Source organism: Solenopsis invicta, chromosome 2, assembly GCF_016802725.1.
Source record: "Solenopsis invicta isolate M01_SB chromosome 2, UNIL_Sinv_3.0, whole genome shotgun sequence".
Lineage (NCBI taxonomy): Eukaryota > Metazoa > Arthropoda > Insecta > Hymenoptera > Formicidae > Solenopsis > Solenopsis invicta.
The window spans coordinates 20486962-20513828 of NC_052665.1; the positions used below are offsets into that span (position 1 = coordinate 20486962).

The window sequence follows — 26867 nt, forward strand, 5'->3', positions numbered from 1 at the left end:
TTCAAACAACTTTTCCCTGATGTACATATGATAAATAAATTCCATCATTTAACTCATTACCCAGATTGTATGTTGTGGTCAGGATCTCTTCAATTGTACAACTGTATGCGTTATGAAGCCAAACATAATGAAATAAAACTAAGAGCACAAAATGTTCATAATTTTAAAAATCCACCGAAAACATTAATAAGAATTGTTCAAAGTTCTCAAAGTGCTAGATGGGGAAAAGGAAATGCCACAATTATTCGAGTTGAGCCATTAAATGGAGAAACAGTTACAGTGCAAAATTGCCAAAGTCGTACATATTTACATGATCTAGGATATGTTGATACTGATTCTATATTTACCACTAATGCTATAAAAATAAATGGTGTGGAATTTCGACTTAATTTATTAGTATGTCTTAAAATTGATAAACAAAACGGAAAAAATTTGCTTCTTTTTGGATGTATTAAAGAAATTTTAATGTTGAATAAAAATGAAGTATACTTTTTGACCACATTATATAAAACTCATTTATTTGATACTGATTTTAATGCCTATCATGTCGATTGGGAAATGCATAACATTTCACAGCTTTTTGTGAACTGTCTTAGTCTTGCATATTACAAACCATTATCTATCTGATCAGAACCAACATCCAATAATTTTTATGTTAGTCTCCGTCACATTTTATTATGATGGAAATGGAGTTTTTTTTCATCGCATCATTTTAGCAAAAAATGTAAGATTTATTTATTAGTCTTTAAATATACGTTTAAATCATAATTCTATTTCTATATTTAATTATGTATCACATTGAATTTTATATTAAGTAACTTGTAATTTTTCAATAGATTTTTCAATAGAAAGCCCTCAATTATTTTTTGTACAACTCGATATTAATCTTTATGTTAAGCATTTTTTCTATTGTGATATTTTACTATTACAACTGTTATTTTTATGAATACATTACAATTTTTGTTAATCTTTAGATGAAAAGATCGAAGGCTCCTCTTTCCTTTTACTCTATGCACAGGATTTAAATGATATGAAAATAAAGAAAGGACCAGCAAAAAAGATTTTAAAATTTCTTGAGGAATGTTCTCAAACTTCTTCTGGGGTAATGTTTTACTTACTAATAAAGTAATCTTTTATACATATAATTTTTCCGACATTATATTTTTCTTTTTTTCTTTTTAGGTTGCTAACGTGTGGAGCAACTATTGGATACAGAAGAAAAAATTGTTGGACAACCAGGAGAAATTATTTTACCTGCAAATATTGACTCTGAAAATTGGACAACAATTGCTGAAATACCATCTACCAGCAGCAATATTGCTTCAGTTACAACTGCAACTTCTAATGAAGAAATATCTATACCCAAAGAATCTTTTTCGGTATATTCTTTTTTGTATCAGAAAACTAAATTAGCGTTTATAGTCAAAATATTTTTAAAAAATTAAAAATTTTATATAATGCAGCGTTTCACAACTGTTCGTAAGACGCTTCTACATCATCCGCAAGGTGCTAACGTTTTGGCAGCTGCAGAAGACATATTTACAGAAAGTCATAGACGAAGCCTTATAAGAATAGTAACTTCTGAATTAGTAAAAACACACAAAGTTAACTAGTAAGTTTTGTATCTATGAAATGAAGTTGTATTCAATTAAATTTATATTTTTATGAAATTTTGTAAAATTGTCCTGCAGCTATCCACCTGAAGAAGCCAAAGTAGCTCTTGCCGAAAGTATTGTAACAGAATTTCCAAAATTACGTGACCCCGAAACAACTAAAGGATATGTAAGAAAAAATTCACAAATTATTTGTTATTTTTTAAATATAAACTATTTAATATATTTTTCTGTATAACTGTTAAATAAAATGAATTATTTATCTTCTTTTTTTTTACCATTTTAAGGAACTTTACTATGATCCATTTAGTAAAAGAGGTTTTATTGAATATCGTCTTTGGACAATTAGAAAAAATATACTGCAAAAAAAAGAAAAATGGGTCAAACTTCATCCTCTGCAGACAGTTCAGATGACGAAAATGATGACTTGCTTTCTGAAGATTTGTATCAAGAAAAGGGTGCGTTATGATACTTTTTTGGATATTAATAGCTTTCTCTAAATTACACAAATACTTTTTTTAATGATAGATACTCTTATGACATAGAAAAAAATTATTTTCTTTTAATTTTCTACATTTTTATTTGATATATCTATCAGATTTCATGGATGAAATTTAAAGTACCGTCTAAAACGAATAAATCTGCAATATCAGAATGTATGAACATTACTATGAAAAATCGAAGAAAATGGATTTTAGAAAATCTTCCTACAATAGACGAAATATTTGATCAATTTCCTCGATTAGCTGATTATTCTGATCAAATGGTGAGTAATAATGTTTTGACTTCATAATTTATATTTGTATTAAAGAGAAACACATTTTATTTTCCTTTTTTGTTTCTTTTAACATTAAAAATTTATGTATTTATAATAAGTATATTTTATTTCACTTCATTTCTATGCTTTTGATTACAGATTGATGAGGAGTTCGACAGATTGTACAGCGGAGCTTCTGATAACTTTTTAACAAAATTTTCTACATATTATGTTCCTAGAATTCTTACATACTGCAACACAGTGAGACAAGATTTATATAGAGTTTCAAATTTTATTGAAGAAGGTATAGTTCAATTCTCTTACTTCAGTTTTTTTAAATATTTTACATTATTTACATGTATATTAAAATACTAATCGCAATTATTTTATTTTATTTTATATAAAATCTTCGTGCCATATTACTTTTAGCGCATTTACTCCCTGTGTCAAATTCATTGAGGAAGGGAAAAGGAAAAAAGAAGGGTATAACTTCAAAGAAAGTAAATATTTTGAATATATTATATAATTTAGATTATGATTTATTTATAAATATTCATAATTATTGGAAAAGCTTTATTTTCAAATTTAATTGAATAAAATTTAATTTTAAATTATTGAAATCACTTACTTTTAGAGTTCTAATAAAGAAAATATGAGGAAAGAGGATTACGACGATGTATATTCTACTACATTTCCTAATTCTTCTTTAATACAAATTTGGCCCGTAAGTTTTGTTAAATATTCATTTTAATTTTCTTCATTTTAATATTCATTTAAATATTCATTTTAATGTTCTTTTTTATAGGAAGGATGTAGCATGGAGAACAAAATAAAGGAAATGAAAAAGGAGGCACAAGGTCCAATTCAACCTTATATTATATTAATCAAAGGAAAAAGTTTAACTTATTTTGTTCAGACTGATAATGTTACATTGACTCCAAGTATCAATTCACCAATCATAGCACTTGATTTATTATTCAAGGTACATTATGTTTTAAATGTTACATATCCTACAACACTACTAAACTTTTTCAGTTTCTTAGAACATTATTGTTTTAAATGTTCATCTGAAAAAGCACATGCTTTTGTATCTTCTATTCATATTAATATTTGTAATACCACACCAATATCAAATGTGATAGATAACACATCAGATACATAAATTTATTCAGCAGTTTAATTTTATTTTATAAAATAAATATTTATGTTAGTTGTTTGCAAAATTCTATAAATTTATGGAAAAAATTATTTTATCATTACAATTTATGTTGTTTTTCTTAATAATTTTTATTTTTGTTAAAAATGATATACTTAGTTTGCATTTTATATAATTTAATAATGCATAAATTTTTCATTTTTATTTGATATATCATTTATTTAGTATATAGTATTCATTTATTTAGTACATCATATAACTTTTTTGTTTCAATTTTCTTGCATATGTTGAAAATAGTTTTCAACTTAAAAAAATTTTGCAAACAATAATATTATTTTTATATTCATTTATTAAAATATATTAATCATATGCCCATACAATTATATATTTATGTATGTGCACAAATTATTATATATACATATGTAATGTATCATTAAATTTTCTATTTAATGTATATTAAAATTGATATAAGTAGTAGAGAGAGGCGGTTTCTGGACCACTTAGTGGTGGGGGAAAGGGGAGGTGTGTGACGTCACGGGGGGGGGTGTCCCCCTCTTTAATTAATTAATTGATATCAAGCAATTAATTAAAATAATTTTTATATCAAGCAATTAATTAAAATAATAATTTTTATATCAAACAATTAATTAAAATAATTTTTATATCAAGATATTAATTAAAATAATAATTTTTATACCAAGCAATTAATTAAAATTATTTTTATATCAAGGTATTAATTAAAATAATAATTTTTATATCAGACTATTAATTAAAATAATTTTTTTTTTTTTTTTTATCACGCTGTTAATATAATTTATATGTTATATTATTAATTAAAATAATTTTTATATTAATTTTATATCAATTTATTAAAAATTTTAAATAGGAAAATAAAATAACAATTGTTGGAGAAATCCCCACCACCGTAACCATTAGTCCCCCGAATAATTCTCTCTCTCTCTCTCTCCACAATAACGTATATTCCTAAATAATTGTTATTTGCTAAATTAATTTTTAATAAATTAATATGAATTTTTATTATGTTTATATTAGGTTAATATTAACCTATTATCAATTTAATATAAATTCTATATTAATTTATTAAAAATTAATTTAACAAATATCAATTATTTAGGAATAAACGTATTGCTTTCTCTCTCTTTCTCTCTGTCTCCCTCCCTCCTGCGCGCTCTCGCTCGCACACGTTAAGGCTATTGTACATGGTTTTCTCTCTCTTGCCCACACACATTATGTTCTCGCTCGCATAGTATGACTAACGCTTTATCTTTTAAGGGAACAATGGTTAAGAGTAGGAAAAGATAATATTGAAGACATTGTTTTAAAATTGCATTTTTCTTATTTATTTGTCATGTAATGCGTCATGTACAATGCTATCTAAAGCGTAAGCTAACATTTCACAATCTAAAAGCGAGGTTTTATCATATTTTTCTCGCAAGAGTTTTGCTGCATCACATTTATTATTAACATAATTTTGGCGTAAAAGGGTTACAAAATGTTTATATTTTTCGCTCACTGTATATGCATATTGATATAAAGAAAAATATATATGCTCAACACAATGTTCAAGCTCAAAAAGAAAAAGTACAGTTTTTGGTTTCAAATACATGCAAGTATCGCGTAATGTTAGTTTAACAATATTTTCATTACGCAGTTTAATGAGTTCTACAATGAGATCTTGAATTTGTAATGCTGAGGAAGGCGAAGTCGACTGCACGAGTCGCTCAATGTCCATACGTTTCTGGAACAGTGCTGTCCACGTTGCATGAGGCAAGATTATTTGATTGCCTCGGTTGTCACCAATAAGTATCTCCACAAACGATGTAGATCCCACACTAATTCCAATGTCGAGATATTTATACGCGGTGAATGTCAATGCCAATCTCCTTCCCAAAATGCGAGGTGTATACCGTGGTGATGTTCTGGGGGAAAAAAAAAAATTAAAAAATAAAAAAATAAAAAAAAATAAAAAAAAGTAAGTTAGTTGTAAAAAAAAATTAATTAATTAATAAAAAATAAAAAAAAATTTATAAAAATTATAGATACTTACAGTTTTTCACACGTTTCATCTTGTTGAAGCGGAACATAGTACTCCATTTTTTTTTCTCGTATATATATATTTTTTCTTTCTGAGTTTTCGACTGTTCACTGATCGACTGATGCGACAGCGTTTTCTGGCCTCCTTTTTATTATGTAATCCCCTCCTCTATTTTGTAATCTCCCTCCCATATATCCAATAAAATAAATTTTCTACATCACTTGTTTAATCACGTATTTAATACAGATTATAACTTAACGGAGGTCCACTCGTGAAATTTCATTATGTCAGAAAGCTTACCACGAATCACATGGTTTCATGTAAAAAGCTTTGAGATCGTCTCGTGATCACAGTTACCATTATAATTTGATACATCTATAAATGTATAATAATGATATCTACCATGTAGGGAACAGCGAAACAATCTGTTCTCATGATCGTTGTAGTCTCAGTGTTCCTAATTTATAGAGCTAGCAGTATCACATCGTACATTCTGGAAAATTCTTAGAGTGATATCATTCAAATCTAGAAATTTCTCATAGATATTACTTATTGAAAAGAAAATCTTCAAAAGAAGTTTTATTCAACTTAGTCATAGGAAGAAAAAATAATGGAAAATCTATTGTACCATTTTATCTTAAGATAAGAAATCAGCTCTTTTTAAAATTGATATGATTTATCTTTATGGAGTGCTTTTCAATGTAGACCCCCACAAAATATGAAATGACATGTAAATATCTGCTTTTAAAAGAAAATTTTGATAAAATTGTAAAAGGCAAGATAATGTACTATTTCAATGGTTTTTAAAATAATATTGTATTATATCATTTTATCTTGAGATAAGAAATCAGCTCTTTTCCAAGATTGACATAACTTTTTTTTTTTTTATGGGTTACTTTTCTATGCAGGCCTTACTATAAAACATATAATGATATATGGCTATCTCTTAAAATTGATAAAAGTTGAAAAAGATTTGTTCCATGTCGAATGTTATCTTTCTGAAAAACATTGAATTTATTTTATCTTGACAACGTCAACATGAGTCATACATTTTTCAAAAATGTGTACTTTAATTGTCCTAACTCAGTATAAAACCGAGAAGTCTGAGCTACTCTTGGTCAGTTTTGAGTTGAAAGTTCAGTGAAAAGTTCAGCAAGAAGTTTCATCAGAAGATCAGTAAGAAGTTTTGTAAGAAGTTCTATAAGAAGAAGAAGATTTCGAATATCAACATACATTTTTTTTTCCTCACGAAGATGGAAGAAGAAAATATAGTGCCGCAAGATGAAATGGAAATAGAAGATGAATTTGAATTAATGGACGATTCAGACGAAGAAGAAGATTTTGACCACATTCTTTCTGACGATTCATCTTATGAAAGTGATTTTAATGATAGAACATTGAATAAAAAGAAACATGATTTTAAGCAAGCGGAAATAAATACCTTCAATGAATAAAAAAAAAATGTGTGTGATATATTTATATTACATGGAGACGGACTACGTAATTCATAAATACTGCTCCAAATGTGTAATAAGAATGCGTGCAGAATTTGAAGGTCTTCGTGTTGTACGAGAACACATGATCCGTGAATACATATCGATTCGCAGGGAATTTTGTGAAGAATGTAGGGGCCCATTGTTCCAAATAATGCCGCGTAATTTGTGCCATATTTGCACAAATTGAAAGACTATTGCAAAAGACATTTTCAAAATTCATCGGTACTTTTTTTTGTGACTTATAATATGGAGCAAACGGAGCGTGATTTAGTGGAGCAATCGGCTCGATTAAATACAAGTGAGGAGTTTGTTGCATGGGAGCAGCAATGTGATGAATTTATTGAATTGCTGGAAGAGCGTAGTCGAGTTAAACGTCTGCGATTAACGATTGGTGAGAGACAATCCACGATTGCTCATATCGCACGACTTGAAGGACTAAAAGACTCAGTGCGCGGACGATTCATGCATGTGGGCGCAGGATACAGTGCGGGACTCCGATGGCGTGAAATAGATACGGCTTTCGAAAGCCGTATACTGACCGGTGCGGTGATTAACACGGACCATATTGAGCCGCGTCAGTTTCTCGAAGATGCGCGGGAAATTGTGATCGAACGAGTGCAAGAGACTATTAAAAAACATGGCAGTGTAAGGGTGAACACCGTGCTTAATGGTGAATTTGTCACGGGTGATAAACGCGCTAATAAAAATGTTGCCACTAAAAACTGTGAACTTTATCGAACTTCAAATGTGCGCGAGTGGTATGATCAGCGCGTCATCGAAATCACATTGGCGATGCTTGACGAGTTTCAGGAACGTGATAGCGGATGGGCGCTGTCACGAATCCTGAATTTGACGGTGAACATAAACAAACTTAATCCAATGCATGCGGGATGTGATATTGCATTACCACGTGAAATTATGTTGAAGAAAGCGGTGATCAACGTAAAATCAAAGGACAATGCGTGTTTTGCGTGGTCAGTGGTGGCCGCTCTTTATCAAGCTGAGCTTCATGTGGATCGAACATCTTCTTATCCGCATTACGCAACGGTACTTAACTTCGACGGCATAGAGTTCCCAGTGATGCTAAAAGACATTAAAAAATTTGAACGTGGGAACAGTGTGTCAATTAACGTGTACAGTGTTGAGAAGGAAGAAAAGAGACTGACTGTTCTACCAATACGGCTCACTGACGACAAAAAGGAGAGACACGTCAACTTGCTGTACGTGCAAGATCCACAAGACAACAATCTCGGCCATTATGCATGGATCAAAAATCTATCTCGTCTTGTGAGCTCACAATTAAGCAAGAAAAAAAATAAAAAATACATTTGCGATCGGTAAGTGTAATAAAATAATTTCAAGAAAAATAAAATTTAATTGAAACATTTTTGAATAATATTTTTAAAACATTTTATTTATTATTTACAGATGCCTACATTACTTCAGCTCCAATGAAAAGTTAAAGACGCACGCGGTGGACTGCGGAAGACTGAACGACTGTGCCATCCGATTGCCGAACGAAGATAACAAGTGGCTTCGATTTGAAAATTATCGCAACAAGGAGCGACTTCCTTTCATCGTTTACGCTGATCTTGAGTGTACCCTCGAAAAGATGGAACCGGATACTAGCAAAACATCATACACATACCAAAGACATGAGGTATTTAGCGTAGGATATTACATGCGATGTTCGTACGATGATGCACTATCCGCATACCGGTTTCGTCGCGATCCCAATTGTGTCTCGTGGTTCATCGAAGAATTGAAAAATTTAGCGTATAAAGTAAAATCAATTATATCCACCAATGTTCCCATGAACGCGTTATCGAAGGAACAGTGGGAGGCATACCATAACGCAACACATTGTCATATATGCGAGAAACCATTTATTCAAGACGATAAACGGGTACGCGATCATTGCCATTTAACCGGCAGATACCGAGGTCCCGCGCATTCAAATTGCAACTTAAATTATAAACAATCGTTTTACATTCCGGTAATATTTCATAATTTGTCAGGCTACGATTCACATTTTATAATCAAGGAAATAGCCACGGCGTTCGAAGGGCAAGTAGATTTACTTCCCATCACAAAAGAAAAATATATCTCGTTTACAAAAAATATTAAAGATACAGAAAATCAGAAAATTTGTATAAAATTACGATTTATCGATTCGTATAAATTTCTTAATACCAGTCTCGACAAACTGGCTTCGTTTTTGAATAAGGATAGACTCCAAATTTTACAATCTCAATTTAAAGACATATCAGCAGAAAATTTCAATTTATTGACGCGAAAGGGGGTATTCCCTTACGAATATGTTGACGGTGTTGAAAAGTTGGAGGAAACATGTCTACCATCACGCGAATCATTTTACAGCTCTCTTACCGGTGACACGGTATCTGAGAGTGATTACGCTCACGCCGTCAATGTATGGCAACGGTTCTCCGTTCGAACGCTAGGTGAATATAGCGATTTATACCTCAAAATTGATGTTTTGTTGTTAGCAGACATTTTTGAAAATTTCCGCGACAAATGTCTCGAAAGTTACAGTCTCGATCCCGCACATTATTATACTCTCCCAGGATACACGTGGGACGCTATGTTAAAGTATACAAAAATTACTTTTGAACTGCTTACTGACATTGACATGGTTATGTTTATAGAACGCGGTATACGCGGCGGTTTAAGTCAATGTTGTGGTAGATATGCACAAGCTAACAACAAATACATGCAGTCGTATGATCCATTGAAACCATCGTCATACTTAATGTACTTCGATGTAAATAACTTGTACGGATGGGCAATGTGTCAATCTTTGCCTTATGAAAGTTTCCAATGGGTCAATGACGTAACAAATTTTGACGTATCATCAATCGCGCTCGAATCATCAACAGGCTATATCCTTGAAGTCGACCTCGAGTATCCGCAATACCTTCACGACGCGCACACCGATCTACCCTTCTGTCCGATACGCGATAAACCGCCCGGCAAGCGAGAGGAGAAACTGCTTGCGACAGTTTGCGAAAAAGAGCGGTACGTCATTCACTACCGCAACCTACAGCAGTGCATGCGCCACGGTCTTCGCGTAACAAAAATCCACCGTATATTGAAATTCACACAATCTCCATGGCTTCGCGATTATATACAACTTAATACAAATTTCAGAACTAATGCTAAAAACGATTTCGAGAAAAATTTATATAAACTTATGAATAACGCGGTATTCGGGAAAACCATGGAAAATGTGCGTAATCGCGTCAGTGTGAAATTATTAACTAAATGGGACGGACGGCACGGTGCGGAGGCAATGATCGCGAAACCAAACTTCCACAGCAGAAGCGTTTTCTCAGAAAATCTGGTCGCGATAGAATTGCATAAACTCGAGGTGAAATTTTATAAACCGATATACGTAGGTATGAGTATCCTCGATATTTCTAAAACATGCCTATATGAATTTCACCACGAGTATATGCTTCCATTATATCACGATAAATGCAAAGTAATGTATACCGACACCGACAGTCTTATTTATCATATCGAATGCGATAACATATATGAAATAATGAAACGCGATATTCACAGGTTTGACACAAGCGACTACCCGATAAATAATAAGTATGGTATGCCTTTCGCTAACAAAAAAGTTCCCGGTTTAATGAAAGACGAAAATAATGGCGCTATCATGACTGAGTTCGTTGGGCTTAGAGCAAAGATGTATGCTTTACGCGTCGAAGGTAAAAAAGATACAAAAAAGGTTAAAGGCGTAAAAAACAACGTCGTAGCCAGAACCATAACATTTGAGGATTACACGAGATGTCTCCACGACGAAATTGAATTGACGCGAAAACAAACTTGTATACGATCAAAATTGCATAAGGTGTATACAATATCGGAAACAAAAATTGCTCTAAGTCCATACGACGATAAGCGGTATATCGTGCCTGATTCTACCAATACATTACCATGGGGACACTATCAAATACCATTGTAAATACGTTCTATAATATAAATTTTGTATTTTATATTTAACATTTTATATGTATCTTATAGGTTGCGTTTCATGTATTGTGTGCGATATATTTTACATTGTATATACATTTTAAATACACTATTTTATATTAAATAAATACTTATATGAAGTTTATATATAATGTAAATATATGTAATGGTAGGGATAATAAAACGTTCCCGTAGGGGTCTGGAGTCGTTTCGGGGCCTCCCGAGGCTCTGCAACGACTCCAGATATAGGAATTGGCGTTCCTGCGGTTCCCGAGCTCGCTAGGGGGTCTGCGGTCTCTCGTAGGCCGTAGATTCAGGGATCTCAGCGACCCTGGCGCCCGAGCTGGTATACCGTAATCCGTCACGTGCTGAAATTACGTGCGGGACGGACCGGTGGTCTGGGTCTCACCGCCCGGGCTGCGAGGAGTAAACCTCTATAAAAAATCCAAGGGTGGCGTTCGTGGCGCGGGGTGTCGTTCCGTGTAACAGCGGGGCGGTGCTTTGTGTCTCGGACGCCAACGATTTCAGTTGGTCGGCAGTTATGCTGCCGGGGTGGGGATGCCGGTCCGGGGTGGTCCTGGGCGGGTGCTTGCGCCCGTCTGTGGCCTCGCCGTTTCCCCCGCCTTGGTGGATCCGTCTGCCCATGGCGCCTCGGGCCGATGGTCCCCGGACATCGGCCTGAGTAGGCTCCGGGGCGAGGGTGGGGTTCCCCTCGTTAAATAAGACCCCTCTATGGAACAATACATGGGCAGACGAAAAAAGAAGTTACCGCCCAGGGGTGAACGGACACCCCAGGGCCGGCACGGGGGGGGCTATTGTCCCGGGTCTCCCCCTGTCGTCATCGAACGACGGGCGGTCGAGCGGAGTGCCCGCAGGCTCCGCCGACCACAGGGCGACTGTGGGTGTAGGGGAGGATGATCCTCGCGATTCCTCTTCGGGGTCGTACTCTGACTATCTCCGGAGGTTCTACTGGAGATTGTTCGGCGACGACTTCGAGGAGCCGGACGCTAGGGATCTTCAGCACATGGCAGAGATGGATGCTGCGTGGAGGCAATCCGCCGGCATAGAGCCATGGTGCTCTGAGGAGGAGCTCGACTGGTCGGGGGTGTCCGACACAGACGACGAGGAGGACGACTCCACGAGGGAGCACAGGCGCAGGGCCGAGAAGGAGATGGCCCGGCGTCAGTTGAGGGTGGTGATACCCCGCGCACCGGTTGCGGGGGAGGGAGAGAATCCGCTGTCTGGTGGGCCGGGGTGGAGCCGACCGATAAGGCCGAGGCCCCCATGCCTCCCGCTGGGGAGACGTCGGCCCTGTCACCCGATCGAAGCCGCGAGGCGGAAGTCGGTGGACGGGGCCCGGTTTGCGGGGCGCGGCGGGCGCACTCCCTGTCTCCGGGCCGGCTGCTCGGCGGACGCCGCGAGGCGGATGCCGGTCAGTCGGGCGGGGGCGGGGGCGGCGTCGGTCGCGCTCGCGCTCGCCGATCCGCATCCGCGGGGGTGGCCGGGGGAGCGAGGGTGAGCCTAGCTCACCCGATGAGTCTCTGCCGGGCACCACCGTGAATGTGGATCGGCCAGAGGGGGAGGAGGTTGTACAAACCTCCAGGGGCGCGGTGGAGGCGGTCTCCCCTCCCGCGCCTGAGTCACCGGAGGAGGTTGTGGTCACCCCGGATATTCCGGGAGTGCCCGCCGAATCCGGGACTCAGCGTGCGAGGAAGCGGGCACGTGGCCGTCCCCGGCTCGATGGGAGCGGGCCTTTCAGGTCTCCGTCTCCCCTCTCGGACGGGGCGGACATTGAGGACCGCATCCACGGAGTGCCCATGGAGGGTTTCAGAGCACGGTGGCTTAGAGCCAATGTGCTACGAGACTCTTCGGAGGACGAAGATATGTCGGGGGGACCTGATTCGCGGCCTAGGCAGCGAATAAGGATACCCCCGACATTATTTACACCGGAACAGCGCCGAGAGCTGGACCGGGAAATAGGTGTGATCTCCCGTAGCACCACAACCGACTTGGCCGGTTTGGCCGACGGTTGGCTACGGGAGGTAGAAACTGCCCGGGCAAAGTGCACCAATCTCGGAATGCACGGAGCCTTGTCCGGGCGGATGAAAAAGTTTACTCACCTCGCCCGGGAGGCGTTGATGACCCTGGCCTATCAGGCCATGGGCCGCTCGGGCGAGATGAGGCTGGACACGAGGACGCGTCGGCCGCGGCGCGCGAGGAGGAAATAAGAACCCTCCGCGCCGAGGTCGACGACTTACGGGGCCAGCTCGGGGTCGCGAGGAGAGCACTCGTGCTCGAATCGGGGTCCTCGGGTGCGTCCCGGGACAGGGGGGGGGCTTCCTCCCGTCCCTCACCGGCCCCGGCGGTTGCTCCGGTCACCGACCCGTCCCCTTTCGAGGAGACGGTGCTCGAGATGCTGGAGCGGCTGTCGGGGACGGTGGGGGAGATTGAGAGACGCCTGGTGCGGGTTGAGGTGGGGGTCGAGTCGGCGCCCGCTTTGGCCGGCACCGGAGCGAGACGCGCTAGGGGTGGCCGTCGGGGGGACAGGGCTCCGCGGGAGGAGCCCCCTTCCCCCGAGCCACCCAGCGGCCCCGCGGACTCGCCTGCTCGTGCTCCGTCCACGGACGGACCGAGTTGGGCGACCGTGGTGGGCCGCAAGGAGAAGAGGAGGGCTGCTGCGGGGGGGGCGCCGACGAAGAAGTCGGCTCCCGCCCCCGCGCCCTCGAAGATCGGCCGTGGGCGCTCCCTTCCGCGGCCGGGCGTTGCCGGTGCTGGGTGCCTCGGCGGGGGGGTGCGACATCGCCGCCCACTCCTCCGACGGGGTCACGACCCGGTAAAAAGAAGAAAAAGAAGGGGCCGAATGGGGGTAAGCCTGGGGGGGGACGTCCCGTGCGGCGTCCGCTGCCCCGGGTGCGGTGGGGAGGCGGATCCCGCGCTCTTCCGTGGTGGCAATCACGGTGGAGCCGGGGTGTGCCTCCTACACCGAGATTATTAAGAAGTCCAGGGCGGCGATAAATCTGGGGGATATCCTCCCTCAGCCCGCCCTGGGCCTTAAATTCAGGGTGTCACAAGCCGGGGGTGTCCTTTTGGAGATCCCCGGCATCGAGAGTCGGCCGGCGGCGGAGCGCCTCGCGGCCGAAATGAGACGGGTGGCTGGGGGCCCGGGGATCCGGATAACCTGCCCTATGCGTAGGGTGGGGGTCCGGGTGTCCGGGTTCCTGGACTCCACCGAGCCGGAGGAGGTGGCGGTGGTGCTGGCATGCGCTGGAGCATGCAGCGCCACCGACATTGTAGTCGGTCGAGTTACTCGCGGCCGCCGGGGCATGGGCTCTGTAATTGCGCAGTGCCCGGTCGCGGCGGCGGCGAGGCTCGCCAAGGTGGGTAAAGTGGCCCTGGGCTGGGCGGCTGCGCGCGTGGAGGCGCTTAAGGCGCCTCCACAGCGCTGCTATCGCTGCCTGGCACAGGGCCACATGCAGCACCGGTGCCCCGGTTACTTTGACCGGTCCCGGTGCTGCTTCAACTGCGGCGGGGAGGGTCACACTCGGGCTCAGTGCGCGAATCCGCCGTTCTGTCCCGAGTGTGCCTCCCGCAACAGGGCAGCCGGCCACCGACCGGGTGGCGCGGGCTGCCCCAAAATACCCCCCATGCCTCGGAGGGCTGGGGGGCCTCCTCCCTCCTCCCCGGATCCGGGGAGAGAGGAGGATATGGAAATGGAGCGGCCTCCGTCGCCGCCGGACGCTGACGCTGCCCGCGGCGCTCAGGCCGTTGGGGGCGACGGTCCGGCGGCGGCCGAGGCCGCCAAGGGGGTTGCGTCTCCCGCGGGCGGGGTCCCAGTTGACGGGCCCCCGGCTGCGGTGGATGCTCGGCTGCCGGGGTCCACCTCGGACACTTCGGAGTCCGGGGAGGAGCCCCCGCCGCCAAAGACGCGCGCGGTCGAGGAGACCGACGCGTGTGACGCCGCCAGCGTGGTGAGCCACGCTTCTGGGGATAACCTCCCCGTGGCCCGGGTGGTTCTGTCCCCCCTCCCTCCCCAACTCCCGCAGAGGGAGCGGAGGGGGAGTAAGGCCACGAGGGAGACGAGGCCCAAGGGAGGCGCGCCCAGTGCGCCCTCCCCGGGGCCGCCCGTCCTCGGCAAGGGGAAGCGGCGATAGTGCCGCTCCTCGGGTGCCCGCCCCTAGCTGCCCCTAGCGCTCGGGGGATGCGACGGGACGGGGCCCAGCGCCGAGGCGAGATGTCTCTCCCCTGGCGCCCGGCCCGGCCACGCGAGCGCCGTGGACGGGAGGAGGCGGGGCGGGCGGCGGCGACCGCTCGTCCCTGGGCGTGGGGCTCGCACCGGCGATATGTCGGGAGCGACCCCATGGCCCTAAATGGGCGCGGGGGTGCGTGATGCCTCGCTCCGCACCCCCGGGGTCGGGCTAGGCCCTACTGGCTGACGTATCTCGGCTGGGCCAGCAAAGCCCGACTCCCAACCCGACGAACTGGCGCGTCGGGGAGCTTCATGCTCCGATCCCCAGTGGAGGGATGTTGGAGAGTGCTATAGCAATCCCGGTCCCTCCACGCAACGGGGCGAGATGGGCTCGGTGGGTTTTTAGTGGGTAGGCGGGCCGGGCCTCGCCAACTTTCTGCCGCGCAAGCGGTCTGTGCCGGCGAGGGGTACCGCGTCCCGAGTCCCACACTCCCGTGGTCTAGCCAACCCGGGGTACTATGAGTATTTTCCCCCCGTTAAAAAATAAAAAATAAAAAAAAGGGGATAATAAAACGTATTTTTTAATACATTTATATATTTTGTATTTTGTATTTTTATATAGTTACATTAAATGAAAAAAATAAAAAATAAAAAAATATATATATATTTAATCAAATTACATCATCCTTATTTATCCATGAATTATGTGATTCATCGAATCCCAGCCACTTTACATAAACCTCATTCCCTCTTTTGCGCAACACTTTTTCCACAAGATATACGTCCGGGTGAGTCGCGCGATGCAACTCGTATTCGTAGAATCCACCGGAAACAGATTTTCCACGGTAATCTTCCAGGAGATACGTCACAGGATTTGTTTTCTGCACTTTGATGATTCTAAACACCTCCGTCGTCCAATTTGGTGTGTAACCTTTCTCAAAGATTGTTTTGAATTTACTCACACGTACCGAATCACCTACTTTGAATCGCGCTGGTTTGGCAATCTTAACGTGACTGTACACCGTGGTTAAAAGTTTATCAGCATTAGTGGGAGTAACATCGATAGGTCGCATACCGATAGTTCGATGCTTTCTCATGTTGTACTCTGATAAGAGACGTGGCAACAAATCGACCCATTTATAACTTCCATTGAGTGTAAACTGTTTCCACATGTTGTTCTTCAACGTACGGTTGAACCGTTCGACCACCGACGCCTTCATTACAGAATACGTAGAATAGTGATTAATGTCATGTTTTTTCAAAAGTTCTTGCACGTTTGCGTTGTAAAATTCTTTTCCCATGTCGGTTTGCAAATTTTTCGGACATCTTCCATCGCCTTGAATTATCTTTGCTATTGCTGCAGCCATCTCAGTTCCACTCTTAGTTTTCAACGGCACGGCCCATGCATACTTGCTCAACACATCGATAACGGTAAGAATGTAGTGGTAACCTTTGTTAAATCGCGTATAAGGACGCATCTCGACCACATCTGCCTGCCACAGATCATCGTATCCGTAAACTATGACATGTCTTCGCGGAAAATTTCTTCTCGCAGGGGCATGCAGTTCTTCCACCAGCCGCTGTTTCTCGGAGCTTTTCTTCTTAGACATGTTTGATCACGATGTATGACACACGAATGATGCAGAGATATGACGTTTACTCTCTCTTCTATTCTGTCTTATCAGAGAAAGGCGTCATTATTTCAAGCTTATGTAGCGCAGTTTGTATATTATTTTGGAACTCTATCATCCTCTTCTCGAATTCTTTCTGTCGATTTTTCAAAATTTGTATGCTCTCTTGCACGTATCGTTTGTTTGCAACATCATCATCGTCCACAGGTAGAGCTACACGTCGAATCTTACGCGACCTTGCGTCAAAGTTGGCTGCAACCACGCAAAGAGCATTGTCACGTACATAATTTCTGAATGATCCGTTCCATTGGTAGTATGGCTCCGCTCCACTTTTTCCAAGTGATATTCCAAACTTGTTTATTGGCATTTCGAGGTTGACTAAATGATTTGTATTATGCGGTTTTAATTTATAATAAGACCGACCTCGCAAAGTTCTTCGATTATTGATAGAATCTCATTATCATGAGCGTTGTTGCCAGCTCGACGAGAAGCGTCGAGCAATCGAAGGCGGTCCACTAGTTCGTTAGGATCGTCCCAATGAACGTAATCGATCTTGTTATCAGTCAACCTCATGGTGGATGATATCACGCCTTTACCCTTTTTTGTACTCATAAGCGGAGCGATGATTTGCTTATATTTGTATCCCTTGTTACCCATGATGGGATTATCGGCGCTCCAACTACGTCTATGAGCATTCGTTTTTAACAGTATATTTTTATACGTTTGTTTGTCATCCTCGGTAATAATAGCTTTATCGGGAAGTCTCTTGAAAATCAACTCGTATAATCCTGGCGTACCATTGTTTTTTTTATTGCTTTACTTTACTTTTATTGCTTTACTTTACCTATGATTAATTTGTCATCTTTGTTGATGTCAAATCGTTTGTCTCCGAGCCTCATACCATCTTTCCCGAAAAATACACCGTACACATAATCAACCTCGTTTTGTTTGTCGTTAGCAAAGAGCAGGTCCACGTACTTTCGCCCCAATGGTCCCAGCTGACTATACAACACATCACGCTCTTCTGGTAGTTGCAAAGCCTCTCTGACAGACGTTTCAAATGTAGATTTCATTTTGACATCTTCTTCCTCCGGTATGAATGGTAGTAGTGGTGGGTTTTGCGGTTTTATCGGTGTAGATTCAAACGTTGGTTCAAAACTAAACGTTGATGAATCCAAGGTGTCCTTGTCGTCATCATCGTCATCATTCAATTGTATTGCGTTGCTTTCTTGGTGGTGGTGTTAATTCAAACAATCTATCACTATTACCGCTAAACTCATGTTTTCTTTTAATGATTTTTTTCACAACATTAGCTTCTTCCTTAACATCTTTCACAACATTGACTTCTTTCTTAATTTTTCTTTTCACAGCATCAATGACTTTTCTTTTAATCGGCCGAGAGTCCTCGGTGTCTTCAACAAAATTGACATTGTTCTTAATTGGTTGAGATTTCTCAGTATTTTCAACAATCTGTTTTAGAGGTTCGACGATGGGTTTAAACTGTTTCTCCAACGCTATATCTTCCTCTATTTTACCAGTTTTCAAAGCATGATATTTTTTACGAATCAAATCGCTTGTTTTTGCAATCTGCTTTGCTATTCTTTCACGATCCTCGATACTGTTGTTGTTGTTGTTCATGTTGGAGGAGAAATGTTGCTTACTTAACGTATCGTCAACAACTAACCACGTTACGGTACCGCATAATCATTAAATCCTTTTCTGTATCGCCCGTTGTTAAGCGCACTATCCTTGTCTACTACTAGGAATCCATACTTTTGTTGCCAACAAGTACTACACAATTCACAAAAATCTTCGTACGACATGTCGGTGTTTACATGATCGTTGTATACATGTTTGAGGTTGGTACCATCTTGTTTGAATAAGATTAACAGATTCGCATTGTCACGTATAAGATGTTTCGGTATCTTTGCATACGTCTGACAGAGATAGAAGCTGTCAACATCCATGTGACGACCCATTGCAAAGTACTCTTTTATAACATCTTGCTTGTCACATGCCACGTCATCAAAGATAAAAATGGAATTCGGAAGCGCCTCGTTCGGTGGAACGACGTCGCTGTTGTTGGAAAATGTAAAATAACCAATTTCATCTATCGGTGTCAATAAATTCTCCAAGTATTGATATTTTGGTTGTTGCAGTGATTTTGAGTACACGTACACGTTCTCGAAGCGCACACCATGTGGACTTTCCATTAAGCTTATCAACACGTTTGTCTTGCCACAGTTTGATGGACCACAGATGATACCGCGTATAGAAATCGGTAACATGTTTCCATGCTTACGCATCTTTTTCTCAGACGTTAACTGTATTTTATCATCAAAATTTATCACTTCAATCACCTGCGACTGTCGCACGAACCGCATATTTGTTCTCTCTCTCTTACACTCTCTCTATAACGATGAAAAGAAAATGAAAAAATGATACCGAAAGCTGGTCTATTTATAGAAGCGCGTTGAGCGGAAGAGCTCAGTATACAAAATGTTTCGTGTTGGATAACTGCTACATACTCAGTTTAACGATTGATAAAAAAAAAAAATTGTGTTGAATGTCGAAGAAACATAAGGGTTGTGGCTTATTGAACAGCGCGATAAATGCACTTCCTTTCGAATTGCATATCCCCGGATATCAGTTTTGCGGTCCGGGAACGCATTTAGAAAAGCGATTGACTAGAGGCGATCGAGGCATTAATCCGTTGGACGCGGCGTGTTGTGAGCACGACATAGCCTATTCGCAAAGCAAAGATCTCGCTAAACGACACGTGGCCGACAATATACTCGCAACAAAAGCGCGAAAACGCATTACTGCGAAAGATTCGACTCTCGGGGAGAGAGCTGCTGCTGTAACCGTTTGGGCGGCTATGAAGGCTAAGACAAAACTCGGCATGGGTTTGAAAACAAAAATGAAGAAGAAGGCAACGACAAAAAAACGAATACTTCCGGTGGCGAAACGCGGTGGTTTCCTACCAATTCTACCATTGTTGGGAGTCCTTGGTTCAGTTGCTGGAGGAGCGGCGGGAATCGCAAAAGTGGTCAACGATAATAAAGCGGCACAGCGTCAACTGGAAGAACTGAAACGCCATAATCGTGTCATGGAAGGTGGTGGAGTTTATCTTGCTCCATACAAACACGGACGAGGAATCTCGAGAAAAAAAAAAAACGTCAAAAAAGAAGCACTAAAAATGCCAAAGGGCGCGACTACCAATGTACAACTGCAACAACTGGCAAACCGTATGCGCATTCCATATTTCAGAGGTGTTTTCATGCGTACCACCTTACCAACAGATAGAGTATATAGAAACGAGAGCGGTATCGTGAATTTGGACAATGCTGAGGGACCTGGCACTCATTGGGTGGCGTATGCAAAAAGAGGAAATCGCGTTATATATTTCGACAGTTTTGGTAACCTTCGTCCACCGAGAGAATTGGTGCGATATCTAAACGTGACACAAATCGAGTACAATTGCAAGGCTTATCAACGTTACAATCAAAGCAATTGTGGACAACTTTGTCTGCAATTTTTACAAACCGTTGAAGATCAGTTTAAAAACTGACATTACACTGCTTGAAACTCAGTACTCGCTCAGACATGTCACTGACGTTTACACTGACAGGCAAAAGTAGCGTTCTCGCGGTAAGCTACTTTCCAGCCGTAGATTTGAGCGACGATGATTACGAGCTCGGCTTGACAGACTTTGAAACCTACTACACGATACCTAATGTAAACTCATCGAATAATAAATTTTACTATGACAAGGACGATAAGGAAATTATCATTCCCGAAGGATCGTATGAACTGCGTGACATAAGCAAGTATCTGAAACGTGCAATTTTACAATCTCATCATCTTGATGTCGATGGTATTTCGATTGCAACGCCGGTTGTCCGCGGTGATATGTTGTTCGATGACGGTGAGAAAGGAGAATTCCCGATAATGATCCGTGCGAATAACAATACGATGAAGAGTGAAGTCAACTGTGCCCATTAAATAAATTTTACCAAACCCAATAACATTGGCTCGCTGCTAGGATTTTCATAGAGTCGTATACTAGAGCCTCAACAGTGGCATGAATCAGATGCACCGATAAATATTATCAACGTAAATATTATTCGCATAGAATGCAACATAACCACGGGGGCGTACAGCAACGATAAGTGCGTGCACACGATACACGAGTTTTCACCGAGGGTGCCACCAGGATATAAGATATCGGAAACGCCATCACAGATCATTTACCTTCCAGTCATCGCACGGAGCATTTCAGACTTAACGATTCGCATTGTGGATCAAGACGGTCAGTTGCTCGATTTTCGCGGAGAGGAAATCACTGTTAGACTGCACGTACGGAGACAGAGACGATAACGTGACATGCTCGTGTTCAACGAGCAGGTAAAACAATCAAGAGACACAAGTTATAACAAAGAGACGACAACGACGCCAATCAAGAATATTCAATTGCCTGGCAAAAGGAAACTCACCGCATCAAACATACAATTTTTGAAATCATTGGGATTCACTGTACGAAATGGTTGATATCTTGAACGTTAAAGGTGAGCCGATCTTTGATGATCGCATCATCAAGATGGAGACTCACACGTACAACCCGTATGCCAACACGACATTTGAGAATAGCGATGAGATAAGGATACCAATACAGCAGCAAGATTTATATACGTTACCGTGTGAAAGTTTTCTCTACATCGAAGGAAGATTGACGACAAAGAATGTAAATGCCAATACGCCAGTGCTTGGTTTTAATTGTGTGGGGTACATGTTTGATGAAATTCGATATGAACTCAACGGTGTGGAGATTGATCGCTCTAGAAACGTTGGAATGACTAGTATGATGAAAACTTATGTATCAATGTCGGAGTTAAACATAAGGAATCTATTACATGCTGGATTTCCATATGGGGATAGAATAGAAACATTTGATGGATACTTTAATTTTTGCGTACCGCTTAACGTGCTATTGGGATTTTGTGAAGATTACAAACATGTGATAGTTAATGCTCGTCATGAGTTAATTTTGATACGAGCGCGCAATGATAACAATTGTCTTGTGGGAGATCCAGCGATGGAACCAAAACTTGAATTATTCAAAGTGCAATGGCGTATGCCTCATGTTATGTTAAATGAAGTCAACAAACTATCCATGTTGCGAACCTTGCAGAGCGGGCGATACCTGAGTGTGAGTTTCCGTTCATGGGATCTATATGAGTATCCCTTATTGCCAAGTACGACGAAGCATTCCTGGGCAGTCAAGACTGCAACTCAGCTAGAAAAACCACGATATGTCATTTTTGCTCTGCAGACTAATAGAAAAAATATTATGAGAGCTGACAAGAGATACCTCGATACCAGTAAAATAACCAATGTAAAACTTTACCTAAACTCCGAATTTTATCCTTACGATGATCTGAATCTAGACTTTGGTAAAGGCAAATACGCTCTCTTATATGACATGTATGCACGTTTTCGTCCGTCTTATTATCAACATAAATGTTTGGAACCGATGTTTGACGTAGCAACATTTAGATCTTATGCTATGGCTGTCATTGACTGTTCGCGACAAAACGAGTCTATTAAGAGCGCTACCGTTGATGTGAGATTGGAATTTGAATTGAAAGCGAATGCACCAGCAAATACTAGAGCCTACTGTCTCATTATACACGATCGCGTGATTGAATATTCCCCATTGACCAACGTAGTGCGCAAAATCATGTAAAAATACTGCCATATAAAAATCAAGATTTTTTGTAATAAGAAGCAGTCTCGAAAAATTACTCGTTATGGTCGTGCCAACATTTGTAGACCTGCAAGGTTTCATTGTTAGAAGAAGATTTGTCGTGAAGGAAGTGGCGGTATTGAGACAGAAGAACGTTCTCTCACATTACATTTTTAAAAATTCTATGCCATGGGACGCATTGCTAAAATCCGAAAAGTCTTGCGTTTCTTGGTTGACTGTTTATCATCATGGATTGCAATGGCACGATGGGATGGTCCCGTATTGGATGGCGAAAGATCTGATTACGAGAGCTGTGTATGGAATGATAAAGAATGATGACATTGATGGTGACGACGGCGATGACGTCAATGAAGATCTTGTATATGTTAAGGGACATGAAAAACAAGAGTGGTTGAAGGATATGCTGGATGCTGATGCGAGAGATAATGTAGTCATCAAGACCATGGATGCTGATTATGAAGACATGGAATCTTTGAATAAATTAGATGCTACTAACACTATACAATGTGGAAAACATGTTAAGAATTGCGCATTACAAAATGTATTTAAAATGTATAATTGGTGGTCACAACGCCAAAAGAAAAATTGTAATATTTGAAAAAATAAAAATATAAAATACATAAATATATATTTTTTTTTTCTTTCCCTATCCCGATAGTTAAGAATCAATAGTGGTATAATAATAATGATTCAATAGTAGTACGATTATGGAACAACGCGGTTCGATAGACGTTCGATCATGGAACAATGTGGTTTGATAGACGTTCAATTGATGTTCAATTATTGATCAATGTGGTTCGATAGACGTTCGATCATGGAACAATGTGGTTCGATAGACGTTCAATCATAGAACAACGCGGTTCGATAGACGTTCGATCATGGAACAATGTGGTTCGATAGACGTTCAATTGATATTCAATTAATGTTTAATCATTGTTTGAGTATATATTATTACCATAGAAGATAATGCGTTAGTCATACTATGCGAGCGAGAACATAATGTGTGTGGGCAAGAGAGAGAAAACCATGTACAATAGCCTTAACGTGTGCGAGCGAGAGCGCGCAGGAGGGAGGGAGACAGAGAGAAAGAGAGAGAAAGCAATACGTTTATTCCTAAATAATTGATATTTGTTAAATTAATTTTTAATAAATTAATATAGAATTTATATTAAATTGATAATAGGTTAATATTAACCTAATATAAACATAATAAAAATTCATATTAATTTATTAAAAATTAATTTAGCAAATAACAATTATTTAGGAATATACGTTATTGTGGGAGAGAGAGAGAGAGAGAATTATTCGGGGGACTTATGGTAACGGTGGTGGGGATTTCTCCAACAATTGTTATTTTATTTTCCTATTTAAAATTTTTAATAAATTGATATAAAATTAATATAAAAATTATTTTAATTAATAATATAACATATAAATTATATTAACAGCGTGATAAAAAAAAAAAATTATTTTAATTAATAGTCTGATATAAAAATTATTATTTTAATTAATACCTTGATATAAAAATAATTTTAATTAATTGCTTGGTATAAAAATTATTATTTTAATTAATATCTTGATATAAAAATTATTTTAATTAATTGTTTGATATAAAAATTATTATTTTAATTAATTGCTTGATATAAAAATTATTTTAATTAATTGCTTGATATCAATTAAATTAATTAAAGAGGGGGACACCCCCCCCGTGACGTCACACACCTCCCCTTTCCCCCACCACTAAGTGGTCCAGAAACCGCCTCTCTCTACTACTGATATACATTTATATTATTGAATTAAATGCATTATATCAGCAACTGAAATTACCTGTTCATATTCACTGTTCTATTAGTTAAGGTTTACTGATCTAAGCAGTACATATTCACTGTTCTATTAGTTAAGATATACTGATCTAAGCAGTACATATTACTATTTTTACTGTGTACAACAACTATTTTCAGCAGTCAGATATCACTGCTGGAAACAGTTACTGTAGTCAACTGATTTCATCAGCAGTATTGTACTAGTTTGCAGTGCTATACTTATAACTATGGTCATCAGTGACAATTCACTGATGTACAGTTATAATACACTGATTGACTTTAAGAGAGTATGTATAGGAGGAAATCGATACTGTTTTGTGTGTATTGGTACATCATCTGTAGTCGTTATTTTATGCGTTACTACATGAGTTTGACCGAGATAGTCGTTAGGTATGTAAAATCTATCTGAGTTATTTTTAACTAGTGTGACAATGTGTTCCTGCTCGAGAGAAGTCAAATGTTCAAGTCGGAGTGATTGTAATATTATAGATACTCTATCAGGATTTATTTTAAAATTGTTTAATTCAGAATTCTCAAATTTTTCGTTGGGTTTTATCGTGCGACTTTGAGTGATGGTGATATTTCTACGCGTAATCTTTTTATTTTTAGTAACGGCAATTTCCTTTGTATTTATAATAGAAATTGCTTATGTTATGAATCGCTTTTTCTTGTGGGAGTGCTCTGCATGGCACGAGGGAGGGAGCTGGTGCACTCTGTGGTGCCAGCGTAGGATTAGAGTAGATGCCGCTTGGGCTAGATTTGTGAGAAAAAGAAGGTCCCATGAGGGCAGTCGCGCTTTCTTTTTTATGAAAGGGGTCCGTCTGGGCTCGCATGCTTTCTGCATGGAGTAGAGTATTTTGAATAATAGAAGTGCATTCGAAAGATGCATTGTAGGAATTAGGAGGATTGGTAAGAGAGAGCGATTCATCATTATTAGTATTAGTATTAGTATTTGCGGCGTTATCACCAGTGTTATTTGTATCGTCACTTGTATCGTCATTTGTATCACCATTAGTATTAATAGGAACATTTGTTTTGTTAATGTAATTGTTTGCATTAGTAGTAGTATTAATTATGTTATTTTCAGAGGATTGTAATAATTTATGATTTTTATTTTCAGGAGAACTCTGGTTTGATAATGGAGTGTTTTCGATCTCTGTAGAGGTCGGTAATTTATCAGCAATTTGAGCGACTTCTTTGATTCGCAGGGTAGATATCAGAACTTCGATCTCGTGATCGAGCGTATTAATTATTCGTATGTAAGCCTTGTCATTAATACAAGTTGCAAGTATACTCCGCAAATTTTTAGACAAGGAATATACCCTGTTTTAATTTCCGGGTTTGAGATTAGAACTACAAATCCCGTGTTAGTACGCGGAGGTACGACAATAGTTTCATATTTCTTAAACGGAAAATAGCAATTACGCCAAGTCAGATTTCTTTGTGCGTAATCGATACAGGCGTCATGTTCTTTGAAAAATGACGTGCCTAGAATACCTTGTTGCGTCATTGGAAATTCATCTGGCACGACGTGAATTTTTACTGGAGTTTCTAATATATGGGCTTCGATAAAGCCTAGCGTGCTAACGGCATTTTCAGTTATGCCTGTTAGTTGTAAAATCTCTTGATTGTTAATAGTGATGTCACCGTGAACACATCCTTTCTTAATGATATTAGGGTGCGCTCCGGTGTCCAGCATAAAGGCGATCGGTCCGCGAAAAGAAGGGGACTCGACCTCTACGGAGGGAATATCTCCGGTGTAATTCCTGATGACGTAGAAGGGCGGTCTTCCACCGCGAGGATAGGACGAGGATTTCCTGGGCCTCGGGATGTCCCGTTGGCCGAGGCCTCTGTTTGGTTTCCCGAAGGAGTGTCGTGGAATTATTAGTGTTACCGTTTTGATTAGCGCGATAATTATTATTTCCGTCACCAGTGTTATTATTATTTATTTTAATATGGTACTGTCGAGTACGACATTCGTCAGGTGCCCGAAACGCTTACAATAGCTACAAATTTTCTGTTCGGTGCTACCTGGAGTTCCAGAAGAGGAACCAAAATTATTATTAACATTATTATTATTATTGCCTTGTGGGTTCGTTGAATTCTTACTTTGATTTTGATTTGTACGCGAAGCACGCTCTTGCTTTTCCCTAGCCTCCTCTCTCTCCAATCGTTTACTAATAATAATTACTTTAGCACAAGCGTCTGCGAAATTAGTATAGCCATCGGCTCTAAGTTCTACCCGATATTCTCGTGGCAATCCCTCGTAAAAAGATTCTAACGCAAGGGCATCGATTGAAGCTATTTCGCTTTCCGTTAATTGACGATCGAAATTTGTTTGATCTCCTTCTATGATCACGGTTCTCAAATCTTTGATACG

General features: G+C 40.4%; 3 protein-coding genes across 3 annotated transcripts; 2 read left to right on the forward strand and 1 right to left on the reverse strand.

The window, feature by feature from the left end:
• Positions 1–4791: 4791 nt before the first annotated feature.
• LOC120356942 lies at positions 4792–5788 on the reverse strand. Its single transcript, XM_039445867.1, has 2 exons — positions 5595–5788; positions 4792–5466 (listed from the first exon to the last, which is right to left on the reverse strand). The coding sequence occupies exons 1-2, from the start codon at positions 5639–5641 to the stop codon at positions 4887–4889; spliced, it is 627 nt and encodes a 208-aa protein (XP_039301801.1). The 5' UTR covers positions 5642–5788; the 3' UTR covers positions 4792–4886.
• A 1171-nt stretch (positions 5789–6959) lies between these two features.
• On the forward strand, positions 6960–11257 carry LOC120356941. Its single transcript, XM_039445866.1, has 2 exons — positions 6960–8415; positions 8507–11257. Exons 1-2 carry the CDS (start codon positions 7325–7327, stop codon positions 11070–11072), a joined length of 3657 nt encoding a protein of 1218 aa, XP_039301800.1. The 5' UTR covers positions 6960–7324; the 3' UTR covers positions 11073–11257.
• A 10183-nt stretch (positions 11258–21440) lies between these two features.
• LOC120356928 lies at positions 21441–22643 on the forward strand. The gene has a single exon (XM_039445835.1). It carries the CDS (start codon positions 21441–21443, stop codon positions 22641–22643), a length of 1203 nt encoding a protein of 400 aa, XP_039301769.1.
• The last annotated feature ends 4224 nt before the right edge of the window (positions 22644–26867 follow it).

Coding starts and splice junctions, on each gene's coding strand:
- LOC120356941 (XM_039445866.1), top strand. CDS start 7,325: ATGGAGCAAACGGAGCGTGATTTAGTGGAGCAATCGGCTCGATTAAAT. Junction 8,416..8,506: donor AAAAAATACATTTGCGATCG/GTAAGTGTAATA, acceptor TATTATTTACAG/ATGCCTACATTACTTCAGCT.
- LOC120356928 (XM_039445835.1), top strand. CDS start 21,441: ATGGTTGATATCTTGAACGTTAAAGGTGAGCCGATCTTTGATGATCGC.
- LOC120356942 (XM_039445867.1), bottom strand. CDS start 5,641: ATGGAGTACTATGTTCCGCTTCAACAAGATGAAACGTGTGAAAAACT. Junction 5,467..5,594: donor GATGAAACGTGTGAAAAACT/GTAAGTATCTAT, acceptor TTTTTCCCCCAG/AACATCACCACGGTATACAC.